Genomic DNA, 13,829 nt, shown 5'->3' with positions numbered 1-13,829 from the left:
TTAAAGAAAGTAGGATATAAAGATGACCCGTGGGTTCTCGCCGAATGTGTTGCACAAGTGTTCTATGTATTCGATCCAGCAGATGAGAAGATGCATGTAGTTATTTCTGGAAAGCAAAAAATTGTTGGAGTTGAGAATGTGGGAGACCAAGATGAGGAATACAATAAGTATGAAGAGATGTTCGTCTTTAACGGTCCAGAGAGAATCAAGCGTGTGGAAAAGAAAATTGATAAGAACTTAAAGCCATACATGCGGAAAAATGGTAGTTCATGAAAAATTGTATGAATCAAATTGTATTTGTTATCATGTATGATCGACTATGAATTGTGGTTGCTAATTAATTTAAAATCTCTCTAGTTATCTATGTGTGCTATTATAATTCATTTAAATTGTATTTGCATATTATTGTTAAAAATTAAATATTAATTCATTTAAATTGTATTTGCATATTTCTGTTAAAAATTAAATATTAATTCATGTAAATTGTATTTGCATATTTCTGTTAAAAATTAAAATTATTTTCATATTTAAATTGTATTTTTATATTTTTACAATCATAGGCGGTTTTTTCTTAGGGTCCGTTTGTGAAAAGGATAGAGCACCACAGGCGGTCCTAAACAAAAACCGCTTGTAATACTATTACATCACAGGCGTACTGAACCGCCTGGGACATCACAGGCGGTTTTCTAACCGAACCGCCTGTGATGTAAAAAGTCTACCGCTTATATAGAGCCAAATTGTACTAGTGAGGTGTGCTCCCATACGCACATCACCTTTCAATGTGCATTGAGGGCCAAAAAAAACCCCTTCAATGATAGAACCATTACATATATACATGCACATACTTTAGCCGTAGATGTTTGTGCCATTGCAACTGCCAGAGATGTTTTTTTTATAACGCCGCCGCTGTGCTTCGAGTTGATTATTAAAAAAATGGCGCACAAAACATCTTAACCACCAAGCTAACTTCCCACCCAGAGATCACACATCGTCATGCTCTCTCAACCCAACAATATATTGTTTTTTAACAAAAAGCCATACATCTCTCCTTTGCCACAGCTAGCTATAAGCACACTACTACTGTCCCTATAATCAGATTTGTTTTCTCACTTTATGTCAACTTAGCTCAGCAATGCACGATATACTTAGTTTTAATCGGTACATAAACACACGTCATGCATGGTCATTAATTCAGGTTCAATTGTGACTAAAAAAACTGTGTGGCTGTAACGTCATTCATCGGCCAACGTCAACTTCACTTGATGGACCCTTTTCTGCTCTCTTTTGTGTTGCTTCAACTTTTCCCATTTCACAAATGCCTTGAGGGGCATGATAGGCCGAGAGGGAGTAAATCATTAAGGCATTGTTCGGTTATTCCTATTCGACATGGATTGGATGGGATGAGAAAAAATTATGAAGAATTTCGACTTGTAATGGATTCAAACACACTCAATCCCGTCCAATCCATATGGATTGTGATTGCAACGAACATGTCCTAACTGTATGAGCACTATATATTACGTTCGTGTGGACTTAATTCTCTGAGCAGGATTATTCATTCTCCCCAGGAAAAAAGGAATGGCTTGTTCGCTGCGGCTTTAATCCGACTGCGGCTGCGGCTTCTACAGTATTTTATCTCTAGGGATTGCAGCTGCAACAGTATTTTGCAGCTGCAACAGTGCTCCCACATGGGCAGCCGAACAAGCTCGAAAACAAGTAGCACATCCCTTTCGGTTCTTGGACCCCATTTTCCTATGTAGAGTTGGACAACCAACAAGCGCTATATTTAAGATTTGGATGCCATCCAATCGATTCGATCCGCTTATTAGGTGATCACTCGAATGATTATGATGATGACGCATACCACAAACAGTGATCCTCATCACACATGCCAATCTATATATGTGCACCGGATATGTTTCCTTTTTTAAAACACGGTAAGTGGTTGGTGGTTTTATATACATATATACGGTAGCATTAGGCGTCCACCAAAAATGGTCAAGCAATGCATGAATATGAACTGTCCATGCTATTAAATATTAATACTTACTCCATATATGTACATCTAGAGAAAGGCAAAAAAAAATCCAAGAAAGTAATTGTACATTTGGTTGATCAAATCAGGTTATAATACAGCAGGGTAGCAGCACTTGTCTCTACAGATTCTATAAAACCTACCCCTCAATCCATCTATGCACAGTGACACAAACCTTAAACCTCACAAACAAGTAAGCACTGAACCACCACCATATATACCTTTCTCCCTCTCACTATCATATGGACTGTTCAACATTATGTAGTATATGTACACAACATTTGTCTCTCTTGTGTCATGCATGCCTAGATTATGTTACATGCATTGTGCAGCTAGCTATAGGACACATCTAATGGATGTACCCTTCATGTTGCTGACATCTTCTTCACTTCACTTCACACCTCCATTGTTTCAACATGTATTATGTGCTCTAGATTCTAGAAATGCAAAAGACTAGCGTCCAGCGAGCTCCATCAAACGGCTTCAAGTGGATCTCCTCCTGATCCTAAACCACATCACTAGCAACACTCTTGTGCCCCGCGCCACCTCCGTCGGACGCGGCCGCCACCTTGCGGTCGCCTTCTTCCTGCGCCTGCTGCGTGGTGCTGTACTCACCGTACAGGTAGGAGGAGAAGCCCCAGACGCAGAGCACCGTGGCCACGGCCTTCTCCCAGCCGAACGGGTCGCGGAACACGGCCACGCCGCCGATCACGTTGGCGGTGAGCACGGCGGTCATGCACACGCCGCTGTGCAGCGACGACGTCAGGTACACCATCCCGGCGGTGCCCATGAAGCAGGCCTGCCACGTGACCACCAGCGCGGCCACCACCGCCCAGTACGCGGCCGGCGAGAGGTCCCAGCGCGCCAGCTCCCCGCGCCACCCGCCGCCAGCCGCGGCCAGCCCGGCGACCGCCAGGGCCGTCGCGGCGGCCTGCATGACCACCTGCACCTCCACCGCCATGCGGAACCCGCCGGACACGGCCCTGCGGTACACCAGCTCCATCACCGGCAGGTAGGCGGCGAAGAGCCCCGCGGCGCCGAGCGTGACGGCGAGGCCCGCGAGGTAGCTGGCCCGGCTCCCGCCGTCGGGGCGCTCGGCCGACGACGACCGGAGCGCGAGCAGCACGGAGCTGAGCGTGAGGAGCACGACGGCGTTGAGGCTGGAGAAGGTGAGCGGGTGGCGCACGATGGCGGCGGCCAGCACGAGCGTGAAGGCCAGCTGCGTGGACAGCAGCAGCGACGAGGTGGACACGGGCAGATACGAGGAGCTGTAGGAGAAGAGCAGGTTGTTCACGCCCATGAGCACGCCGATGACGACGCACGCGGCCACCAGCAGCGGCCGCCGCGTGAGCCACGCGAACGGCCGGGGCTGGGACTGGGACTGGGAGTGGGAGGCGGGCCGGCCGGCGTAGACGGGCACCAGCAGGACTGGGAACCCGACCGACTGCACCAGCGTGGCCACCCACCGGTCGCACCCGCCGTGCGCGAAGTAGTACCGGGACAGCAGGCTGGACGCCACGGAGCCACCGAGGAGCGCAGCGTAGTTGGCGCACAGCAGCAGCAGCCGCGCGCGCCGCCGACTCGCCGTGCCATTTTTGGCGTCGGCGTCCGTCGAGGGCGCCGGCGTGTCGAGGAGTGGGACCGGGGAGGTAGTGGAGAGCATTGGCGAGGTGAGGTGAGGAGAGTGCGCGGTCAGGTGAGGTGAGGAGAGTGCGGTGGGGAGGAGGCCGGATCGGAGGGAGCTGTGTGCTCTTTTTAAGAAGAAGGCGATTACGACCTCTTTTTGTATTCGATTGACGGGGATCAAGTAAATGGTGGGAATAAACGGGGGATCGATTTGTTTGGATGAGATTTGATTATATATCTTCCAGCGAGATGTTCTTGTCATTGCTCTCAGCAAATCCGTCTCCTGTTTGTTAGTGCACTAATTATTGCAGCTAGCTCAAACCTGCATGAGTGATGGATGAGCAAACGTACTGACCACCATTCGATCACCAGTGGTAAGGAGTATACGTGTGGGTATATGTGGCCATGATCCTAAACAATCTTGTAACTTTATTTTCTGTATTAATTACCAGGAACTTGCATTTGGGTTGTCGAGAGAGAACAACATGCATGGCCACAATAACATACGAGTACATGAGCGACGACCCCACAGCTACCTGTATGCATGCCCTTGTTCTTGTTCGTTCCCAGCTGCTCTTCTTATGTGACGTGGTGAGGTGCCATGAATCCATGATCCTCTGTATGCGCAAACGGTCGCGGCAAAAGGAGGGCGAGGAGCAGCGCCAGGACCCAGGAGGCAGCCGAGGCGAGGGTCAGGGGACTCGTCGTCCCAGTTTGGAGGCCGCTAGCGCGCGTGGCGCGGACGGAAACGACACGATCAGCTGACACGAGCTCGCCGACGCCGAGCAGCTGGCGCGGTTTTTGTGCCAAGGCCGCGTCAGGAGCAAGGACGTCGATCCGGGACGGAAACTGAGGCGCGCCGGAAAGGAGGGAGAGACACTGTGGCCAGCAGGTGCACGATTGTAGCTGCAGGCAGGGCAAGCAGTGGCTGTCGCAGGTGCACGATTGTAGCTGCAGGCAGGGCAAGCAGTGGCTGTCGCGGCGTGCACGAGCCCTTGCCACAAGAACACGAAGGTTCAGACTTGAGACGCAGCAGGTTTCCGGAACCGGAAAATGACAGGACGCCGGCCGGTTGTCCGATCACATGGCATGCAGCATGACGCCGATGGCCCTGACCAGTCAACCCTGGCAAACCGTTGTCCATTGGGACGTACGCGAGTGGAAGTGGTCCTATGCACTGTGCGTGCCGAATTTTTTGTATTTTGGTCATTAAACAGAAGTAAAATCACATATAGACCTTAAAAAATTTTAATCTCAGATTTGGACCCTTAGCTCGGCGTCATAACTTATGGCGCCGAGGTAACACATGCCGGCGCCATAGAGTGTGGCGCCGAGCAATGACGTGGCGAAGCCGATGTGGCAGACCGCGTGGCACCTAGCTCGACGCCACAGATCTTGGCGCCGAGCTAGGATAAAATCGCACGGCTACCTCCTCACCGCGGTTTTCTGCCCACTGTCTCTGTTTTCTCTCCGCCGCCGTTATCGCCGCCCGAGCCACGCCGCCGCTGCCTCGCCGCCCCTCTGCCGGAGCACTCCCTCGCCGGCTGCTCCCTCGCCGCCACGCCGAGGCGGCTCCCTCGCCGCTCCCTCGCCGGCTGCTCGCTCGCCGCCCGTCTGCCGGAGCCGCTCCCACGCCGAGGCGGCTCCCAGGCCGGCTGCTCCCTCGCCTCCACGCCGGCCGCTCCCTCGCTGCCCCTCTGCCGGCACGGCCGAGCCGCCGTAGCGCCGCCACGCCTGAGCTCTCCCTCGCCGCGCCGCTCTAGCGCCGCCACGCCCGAGCCGCCCGTCCTCCCCGCGCTGCCCGCCCTGCCGCCCTCTGCTCAAGGTATTTTATTTAGTAATTTTAAAATATTTTATATGTATTTTTTGTGTTAATGTTTAGTTTGTTTTTAGTTATTTATAATTAGTTCTCATGTCATGTGCCATTTATTTGATTTATGTATTTATTGGTTAGTAATGAGTTAGGTTTAGGTTATTTATTAGTTTTTAGTTAGTCGTTAGTGAGTAGTTATTTATTTTGTAGCCTAGTGTAAGGTTTGTGGTTTACTTGTAAGCAGTAGCTAGTGTTTATTAACATTGTTTAGCATTTATTTTGTAGCATTTATATGTTCAGCCATCGCGCTGAAGGTTTATTTGCAGGTTTTAGAAACCTGACCATATAGGGGAGGTGTTGCCCGATTTTTTTACTATATAGTTGTCGGCGTTTCGAGACCGGGGAGTCCCTGGGCCGACGAGTGAGTGTCGCCGCGTGCCCCAGCCCAGATGGGTCGAGCGCGAGGGCGAGCGCAAAGGGGGGAGAGCGAGGCGGCCGGAGACCGGCGTGAGAGAGGTGGGAATCCCGCGGTCTTCGTGTTCGTCCCGCGCCCAGGTCGGGTGCGCTTGCAGTAGGGGGTTACAAGCGTCCACGCGGGAGAGGGAGCGAGCGGCCCCAAGCGAGTGCCTGTCTCGTCCTCGTCCCCGCGTGGCCAACCGTCTCTAAGAGGGCCCTGGTCCTTCCTTTTATAGGCGTAAGGAGAGGATCCAGGTGTACAATGGGGGGTGTAGCAGAGTGCTACGTGTCTAGCAGGGGAGAGCTAGCGCCCTAAGTACATGCCATCGTGGCAGCCGGAGAGATTTTGGCACCCAGCTGGTGTGATGTCGTGGCCGTCGGAGGAGCGATGGAGCCTGGCGGAGGGACAGCTGTCGGAGCGGTTGGGTCCTTGCTGACGTCCTCTTGCTTCCGTAAGGGGGCTGAGAGCCGCCGTCGTCACAGAGCATGCGGGGCGCCATCATTGCCTATCTGGCGGAGCTAGCCAGATGGGACGCCGGTCTGGTTCCTTGCGGCCCGAGTCAGCTCGGGGTAGGGTGATGATGGCGCCTCCTGTTGACGTGGCTGGCCTGCGCCCTAGGTTGGGCGATGTGGAGGCTCCTCCGAAGCCGAGGTCGAGTCTGTCTTCCGTGGCCGAGGCCGAGTCCGAGCCCCTGGGTCGGGCGAGGCGGAGGTCGTCGGCTGAGGCCAGGGCGGAGTCCGAGCCCTGGGGTCGGGCGAAGCGGAGTTCGTCGTCTTCTGGGACTTAGTCCGAGTCCGAGCCCTGGGTCGGGTGGAGCGGAGTTCGCCGTCTTCCGGGACTTAGCCCGAGCCCGAGCCCTGGGTTGGGCGGAGCGGAGTTCGCAGTCTTCCGGGATTTACCCCGAGTCTGAGCCCTGGGTCGGGCGGAGCGGAGTTCGCCGTCTTCCGGGACTTAGCCCGAGTCCGAGCCCTGGGTCGGGCGGAGCGGAGTTCGCCGTCTTCCGGGACTTAGCCCGAGTCCGAGCCCTGGGTCGGGCGGAGCGGAGTTCGCCGTCTTCTGGGACTTAGCCCGAGTCCGAGCCCTAGGTCGGGCGGAGCGGAGTTCGCCGTCTTCCGGGGCTGAGCCCGAGTCCGAGCCCTGGGTCGGGCGAAGCGGAGCTTCCTATGGTGCCTTCGGCAGGGCCTGACTGCCTGTCAGCCTCACTCTGTCAAATGGCACCGCAGTCGGAGTGGCGCAGGCGGCGCTGTCCTTCTGTCAGGCCGGTCAGTGGAGCGGCGAAGTGACGGCGGTCACTTCGGCTCTACCGGGGGGCGCGCGTCAGGATAAAGGTGTCAGGCCATCTTTGCATTAAATGCTCCTGCGACTTGGTCGGTCGGTGCGGCGATTTAGTCAGGGTTGCTTCTTAGCGAAGGCTGGGCCTCGGGCGAGCCGAAAATATGTTCACCGTTGGAGGGGGGCCTCGAGCGAGACGGAAATCCTCCGGGGTCGGCTGCCCTTGTTCGAGGCTAGGCTCGGGCGAGGCGTAATCGAGTCGCTCGAATGGACTGATCCCTGACTTAGTCGCACCCATCAGGCCTTAGCAGCTTTATGCTGATGGGGGTTACCAGCTGAGAATTAGGAGTCTTGAGGGTACCCCTAATTATGGTCCCCGACAGTAGCCCCCGAGCCTCGAAGGGAGTGTTAGCACTCGCTTGGAGGCTTTCGTCGCACTTTTTTTGCAAGGGGATCAGCCTTTCTCAGTTGCGTTTTGTTCCGGTGGGTGCGCACGAGCGCACCCGCCGGGTGTAGCCCCTGAGGCCTCGGAGGAGTGGTTTCACTCCTCCGAGGTCTTAATGCCTCGCGTAATGCTTCGGCTGGTCTGGTTGTTCCCTCATGCGAGCTGGCCGTAGCCCGGGTGTACGGTCGGGTCCCAAGTTCTCGGGCTGGTATGTTGACGCTGTCAACGGTTCGGCCGGAGCCGGGTTTGCGAGAGCAGCCCCCGAGCCTCTGCATAGGGCGAGAGGGCGATCAGGGACAGACTCGGCTTTTTTACATACGCCCCTGCGTCGCCTTTCCGCAAGGAGGAGGGGGGGGGGGGAAAGCGCCATGTTGCCCTCGATGGGCGCCGAACATGGTGTCTCCGGTGAGCTACAAGCGGGTAATCCGAGTGGACGTCCGTGCCCCGTTCGTTAGGGGTCGGCTAGGGGCCCAGAGGCACGCCCAAAAGTACATGCGGGTGATCTGCCGGACCCGGTCCCCTGGCGACAGGGTCTGAGGGCTCGATGCCTCCCTCTGATGGGATTCCGTTACGAGATCGCTCCCGCTGGTCTCGGAAATGTCCTAGGGTACCTCGGGAGCGCAGCCCGAGCCTTGGTTATGTATCGAACGTACCCATGGTCATCCCTCGCTCGGCGTCTGAGGCGGCTGTGAACCCTTCGGGGGCCAGCCTTCGAACCCCTGATCAGTAATGGGCACGGAGCCCGAGTAGCCTGAGGCGGCCGTGGAACCCTTCGGGGGGCCGGCCTTCGAACCTCTGACCAGTAGTGGGTGTAGGGCCCACGCGATCTGAGGCGGCTGTTGAACCCTTCGGGGGGCCAGCCTTCAAACCTCTGATCAGTAGGGAGGCTCGGAGCCTGGTTCCTTCACGGGGAAGGACCCTTTTCGGGGTATCCCCTTTCCCGGTCCCTGTTGCAAGAGAGAGAGAGAGAGGAAAAAAGGAAAAGGATACGAAATCGAACGACGCGGCGTACCTTTACTGGCGCGGTCATTATGGCGAAGGCGAAGCGTCGCCCGCTTCTCCTGCCACAGGCGCCGCCTGTCCCGCCGCGGAGTTAATGCGACAGGGCGAGCGGTTGGCGGGGCGGTCGTTGCGCGTGCGCGAGCCGTTCGAGGAATGGAACACGGGCGCGTTGTCTTCACGCCATGAGAGAGGGTTCTCTCGCTGCCCTCGGATGGGATGTGAGCTTGGCTGACGACGTGACTGCTGCTCCTGCCCGCCTGCCACCGTCATTACTGTCGGCCCATTTTTGGCCGCACTGATCGCCGCGCCAGGCTGGCGCTGCTGGGTCGTGCGCTGGGTCGCCTCGAGTCGCGGTATTGGTTCCGCAGTCGAGGAGGCGCGGTGGTGGCGCAAGTGGCGGTGCAGTTGCATGCACGAAGCAGTCGGCGCACCGGCTGCATGACGCGTGGGCCTGGGCCTCCAGGCTGGGCGTGTTGGGAGTCGAAGAAGCGCGCCCACTTGGCGCGGTTGCATGCCGCCTGCATGGCTGCCCGCCCCTTTCGCCCGTTGGTCTGGGCAAAAGTGGAGGGTCACTTGTAACCGCTGGGCGGTCGTGTGCACCGCGCGCGGCGGTTTGGCTTCTTCTGCTCTGAGCCGGCTTGCATGACATGTGGGACCCAGCCCCCGCGCCGCAGGGGAGGGCCTTGGAGCGTGTTGGAGAAGACTCAGCCCGTGACGGCTGAGGACGCGAGTAGGGATCGTCGCCTTTAAAAGGAGGGTGACCCCCTTGGAAGGCGACCATGTCTTCGCGCTCCCTTATGCATCGTGTCTTTCCACCTTCCAAGCCCCCGGATGGGGGATACCCGCCGTCTTTCCGCCTCTTCGTTGGAGGAACGCAACTCCGCGGGAGTTGGTACCTTTCAGCCATCGTTCGGCTTCAAGGATTTTCATCAGCCAGCCCGGCTGCACCCCCCCGCCGATGGTCACCCAAGACGGTGACCACCAGCCCCTGGGTGGGGAGAAGCAAGCCGGGCTACGACCTTGGCCCCACCCTCAGCTTCAAGGATGTTCATCATCCTTGCTGGGGTGGAGGCCGGGCTGAGCCGGAGCTCTACCTCCCGCGCGGGTTCGTGGGTCACCCTCTCCTGCGGTGTTCGAGGGAGAGGGCGCTCGCTGGCCCTGTGGGCGGGTCGGACTTCGACAACGCGGGGCTGGTCGACGGCGGGCGTCGTCAGCCCCAGCGCGTCGAGCTCGTCGGCTTGGCCCCCGGTGGCCCCTCCTGCCGGAAGGCGGCTGCCGCGCCGTGTGCACGGGAGAACCGCCCGAGATGTCGCGCGCTGCTAGGGCGGCGTTCGTGTTCTGGGGCGGTCCTGCCTTTGCACCGGTATGGCGCCTCCGCGCGGAGGTCGGTGCCCCACTCGTCCGGGAGGATCTGAGTGGGGATCTGCCGGAGGGCTGACGGCCCCTGTCGTCGGTGCCGGGGTGGAGGCGGCTCGAGAAGTCCCCGTCGCCGACGGGATCACCGCCACCATCCGCGCCTCGGGCCTCCGGCTCTTTGTACTTGTCCTCGCCCCTCGGACCTCGGCGCGGGCGAGGGCAAGATTGCAGCAGCGCCCACCCTGAGGTCTGCGCTGCTGCAGTTCGGCCACCGGAGCGGGGGTCGTTGTTGTTGCTGTCAGAGCGGGCAGCGGCGAGCCGCCCGTCAGTCTTCTGTTGCTCCGCAGGCCCTCCCCCATCGAGTGGGGTTGTTCGTACCTGCGGAGGGGGAACCAGAGTTCTGTTTGTAATGGCACTTTGAATGCCAGTGTTTTTGTTCATTGTGGCTGTCGAGGCCTGAACATGTATGTAATTTTGGCACGGAGCCGTGTTTTTTCCTCATTTTCGAGCACTAGGACTCGCCTGTTGGTCGTCTGAACCGCTTCACCAAGCGTGAGTCGCCCCGTGTCAAGGTGACGAGTGAGGTATCTGTATCCCGGAGGCGTAGGAGTCCCTTGGCTCGGTCGGCCTTGTTGTCTGAGGCTTCTCTAGCTTAGTTAAAGGGACCCCTTGGCCGCTCTTCGATGAGCCGAGGCCAGGGGTAGCGATATCAGCATGAACAGGGGCGGAGTTGGCTCGAAAAGGAAACCTGGTTGGCCGGAGCCCAGCCGGGTCGTCCGTTAGCGGGACCGACGCCGGAGTTGACCAGCCGAGGCCTCGGGTCGGGCCGGCGCCCTTGGAAGATGGTTGGCCGAGGCCCCAGAGTGACCCTGCTCGGGCCAGATTTCCGGAGAAGACCCTGGCAGCGATTGCCCGGGTGTGGCGATGACGTCGTCCTTTAGAGCGGAGATCCTTGGACCGCATCGCCGTCCGAGGCTAGGTCGGACCTCGCCGAAGGTGTCGTCGATGCCGAGGGTGCTGCTGCCCCCTTCCAGCGTCAAGACCCGAGCCTGCAGGATCAGATCGTCTTGTGGCGTGTGTCTCCTGCGGCCGCCGAGGCCAGAACACACACCCTCGCTGTGTTGTAAAGCTGCGTCTCTTTTCTTCTTGTTTCGAGTATCTGGACTTTTTTGTCGGCAACAGGGATGTTTGTGCGAGCAAGAGTTGCTTCTCGCGGAAGGTGATGAGTGAGGTATCCGTATCCCGGAGGCGTAGGAGTCCCTCGGCTCGGTCGGCCTCGCCGCTTACGCGCACTTTTACCCGTCCATGAGGCTCTGTCACCGACTCAGTCGAGAAGGCTCGAAGGATCACTTCGGCAGAAGAACTTCCGAACGTGAAGACTTGTTCGGTCCGCGGAACCACTTATCCGAACGTGAGTTACTTATCGCAGAAGGTGATGAGTGAGGTATCTGTATCCCGGAGGCGTAGGAGTCCCTTGGCTCGGTCAGCCTTGGCTGCTTACGTGTACTCCGTCGTTTTCAGGATCCACTTTTCGAAGTAGTCAAAAAGCACGAAAGACATTCTGGCAGAAGAGATCTTTTTTCGAGGAAAATTTCAACGCAGAGGGGTTCCCCCCCCCCTTTTAGCCCCCGAGGGAGGGTCGGGCTTTGCCGAGGCGAGGCCGACCCTTCCTTGATGACTAAACTTTGCGTGGGTGCGAGGTATATGAACAACTTGAAAACATCTTAAGGGTAGAAGCGACGTAGCTGTTGGATGTTCCAAGCGTTGCCGTAGACCTCGCCTTGACTGTTGGCCAGCTTGTACGTTCCGGGCTTCAGAACTTTGGCGATGACGAATGGCCCCTCCCAGGGGGGCATGAGCTTGTGCCTCCCTCGGGCGTCTTGTCGCAGCCGAAGCACCAGGTCGCCCACCTGGAGGTCTCGGGACCGGACCCCTCGGGCGTGGTAGCGTCGCAGGGACTGCTGGTACCGCGCCGAGTGTAGCAAGGCCTTGTCCCGAGCCTCTTCCAGCTGGTCCAGCGAGTCTTCTCGGCTAGCTTGGTTGCTTTGGTCGGTGTAGGCCCTCGTCCTCGGGGAGCCGTATTCCAGGTCTGTGGGCAAGACAGCCTCGGCCCCGTAGACTAGGAAGAACGGCGTGAAACCCGTGGCTCGGCTCGGCGTTGTCCTCAGGCTCCAGACCACCGAGGGGAGTTCCTTCATCCATCGCTTGCCGAACTTGTTGAGGTCGTTGTAGATCCGAGGCTTGAGCCCTTGTAGGATCATGCCGTTGGCACGCTCTACTTGTCCATTTGACATGGGATGAGCCACGGCGGCCCAGTCCACCCGGATGTGGTGATCCTCGCAGAAGTCCAAGAACTTTCTGCCGGTGAACTGGGTGCCATTGTCGGTGATGATGGAGTTCGGGACCCCGAAGCGATGGATGATGTTGGTGAAGAACGCCACCGCCTGCTCGGACCTGATGTTGTTCAGAGGTCGGACCTCGATCCACTTGGAGAATTTGTCGATGGCGACCAGCAGGTGCGTGTAGCCCCCGGGTGCCTTCTGCAAGGGGCCGACGAGGTCCAGACCCCACACAGCAAAGGGCCAGGTGATGGGTATTGTCTGCAGAGCCTGAGCGGGTAGGTGGGTCTGCTTCGCATAGAATTGACACCCTTCGCAGGTGCGGACAATTCTTGTGGCGTCGGCCACCGCCGTCGGCCAGTAGAAGCCCTATCGGAAGGCATTCCCGACAAGGGCTCGAGGCGCTGCGTGATGGCCGCAAGCCCCCGAGTGTATCTCCCGCAGGAGTTCCTGACCTTCGGCGACGGAGATGCATCGCTGGAGGATGCCTGAGGGGCTGCGGTGGTAGAGCTCCTTCTCATCGCCCAGCAAGACGAACGACTTGGCACGCCGCGCCACCCGCCGAGCCTCGGCTCGGTCGAGGGGTAGCTCTCCTTGGTCGAGATATTGTAGGTACGGGGTCTGCTAGTTTCGATCAGGCGTGGCCCCGTTTCGCTCCTCCTCGATGCGCAGTGCCTCACCCTCGGGGGCCGAGGGTACCTCGGGCTGAACCGAGGTCGCCTCAGGCTGAGCTGAGGGTGCCTCGGGCTGGGCCGAGGGTACCTCGGACTGGGCCGAGGGTACCTCGGACTGGGCCGAGGTCGCCTCAGGCTCGGGCGTGTCGTCGATCTTGACGGAGGGTTGATGCAAATCCCGGGAGAAGACGTCCTGGGGAACCGTTGTTCGCCCCGAGGCTATTTTAGCCAGCTCGTCCGCAGTCTCGTTGTAGCGTCGGGCGATGTGGTTAAGCTCGAGCCCGTAGAACTTGTCTTCCAGGCGCCGAACCTCATCGCAGTAGGCCTCCATCTTCGGGTCGCGGCAGTGGGAGTTCTTCATGACTTGGTCGATGACGAGCTGTGAGTCACCGCGGGCGTCGAGGCGCCGGACCCCTAGCTCGATGGCGATTCGCAACCCGTTGACCAGAGCCTCATACTCAGCCACATTGTTGGACGCCGGGAAGTGGAGGCGTAGCACATAGCGTAGGTGTTTCCCGAGGGGCGAGATGAAGAGTAGGCCTGCGCCGGCTCCTGTCTTCATCAACGACCCGTCGAAAAACATGGTCCAGAGCTCCGGTTGGATCGGAGCCGTCGGTAGCTGGGTGTCGACCCATTCGGCCACGAAGTCCGCCAAGACATGGGACTTGATGGCCTTCCGAGGGGCGAACGAGATCGTCTCGCCCATGATTTCCACCGCCCACTTTGCGATCCTACCCGAGGCCTCTCGGCACTGGATGATCTCCCCCAGGGGGAAGGATGACACCACAGTTACCGGATGAGACTCGAAGT

General features: G+C 57.9%; 1 protein-coding gene across 1 annotated transcript; it reads right to left on the bottom strand.

Moving 5' to 3' along the window:
- Positions 1–2,086: 2,086 nt before the first annotated feature.
- Positions 2,087–4,029, bottom strand: LOC103636179 (probable purine permease 4). The gene has a single exon (XM_008658532.2). It carries the CDS (start codon positions 3,921–3,923, stop codon positions 2,541–2,543), a length of 1,383 nt encoding a protein of 460 aa, XP_008656754.2. The 5' UTR covers positions 3,924–4,029; the 3' UTR covers positions 2,087–2,540.
- Positions 4,030–13,829: the final 9,800 nt, after the last annotated feature.

Source organism: Zea mays, chromosome 8 (assembly GCF_902167145.1).
Source record: "Zea mays cultivar B73 chromosome 8, Zm-B73-REFERENCE-NAM-5.0, whole genome shotgun sequence".
NCBI classification, from domain to species: domain Eukaryota; kingdom Viridiplantae; phylum Streptophyta; class Magnoliopsida; order Poales; family Poaceae; genus Zea; species Zea mays.
The sequence above is the reverse complement of the archived record's forward strand: the minus strand, read 5'-3'. Positions and strand labels throughout refer to the sequence as shown.

Bases quoted from the DNA above. Each gene is read 5' to 3' on its own strand.
- LOC103636179 (XM_008658532.2), bottom strand. From the start codon at position 3,923: ATGACAAGAACATCTCGCTGGAAGATATATAATCAAATCTCATCCAAA.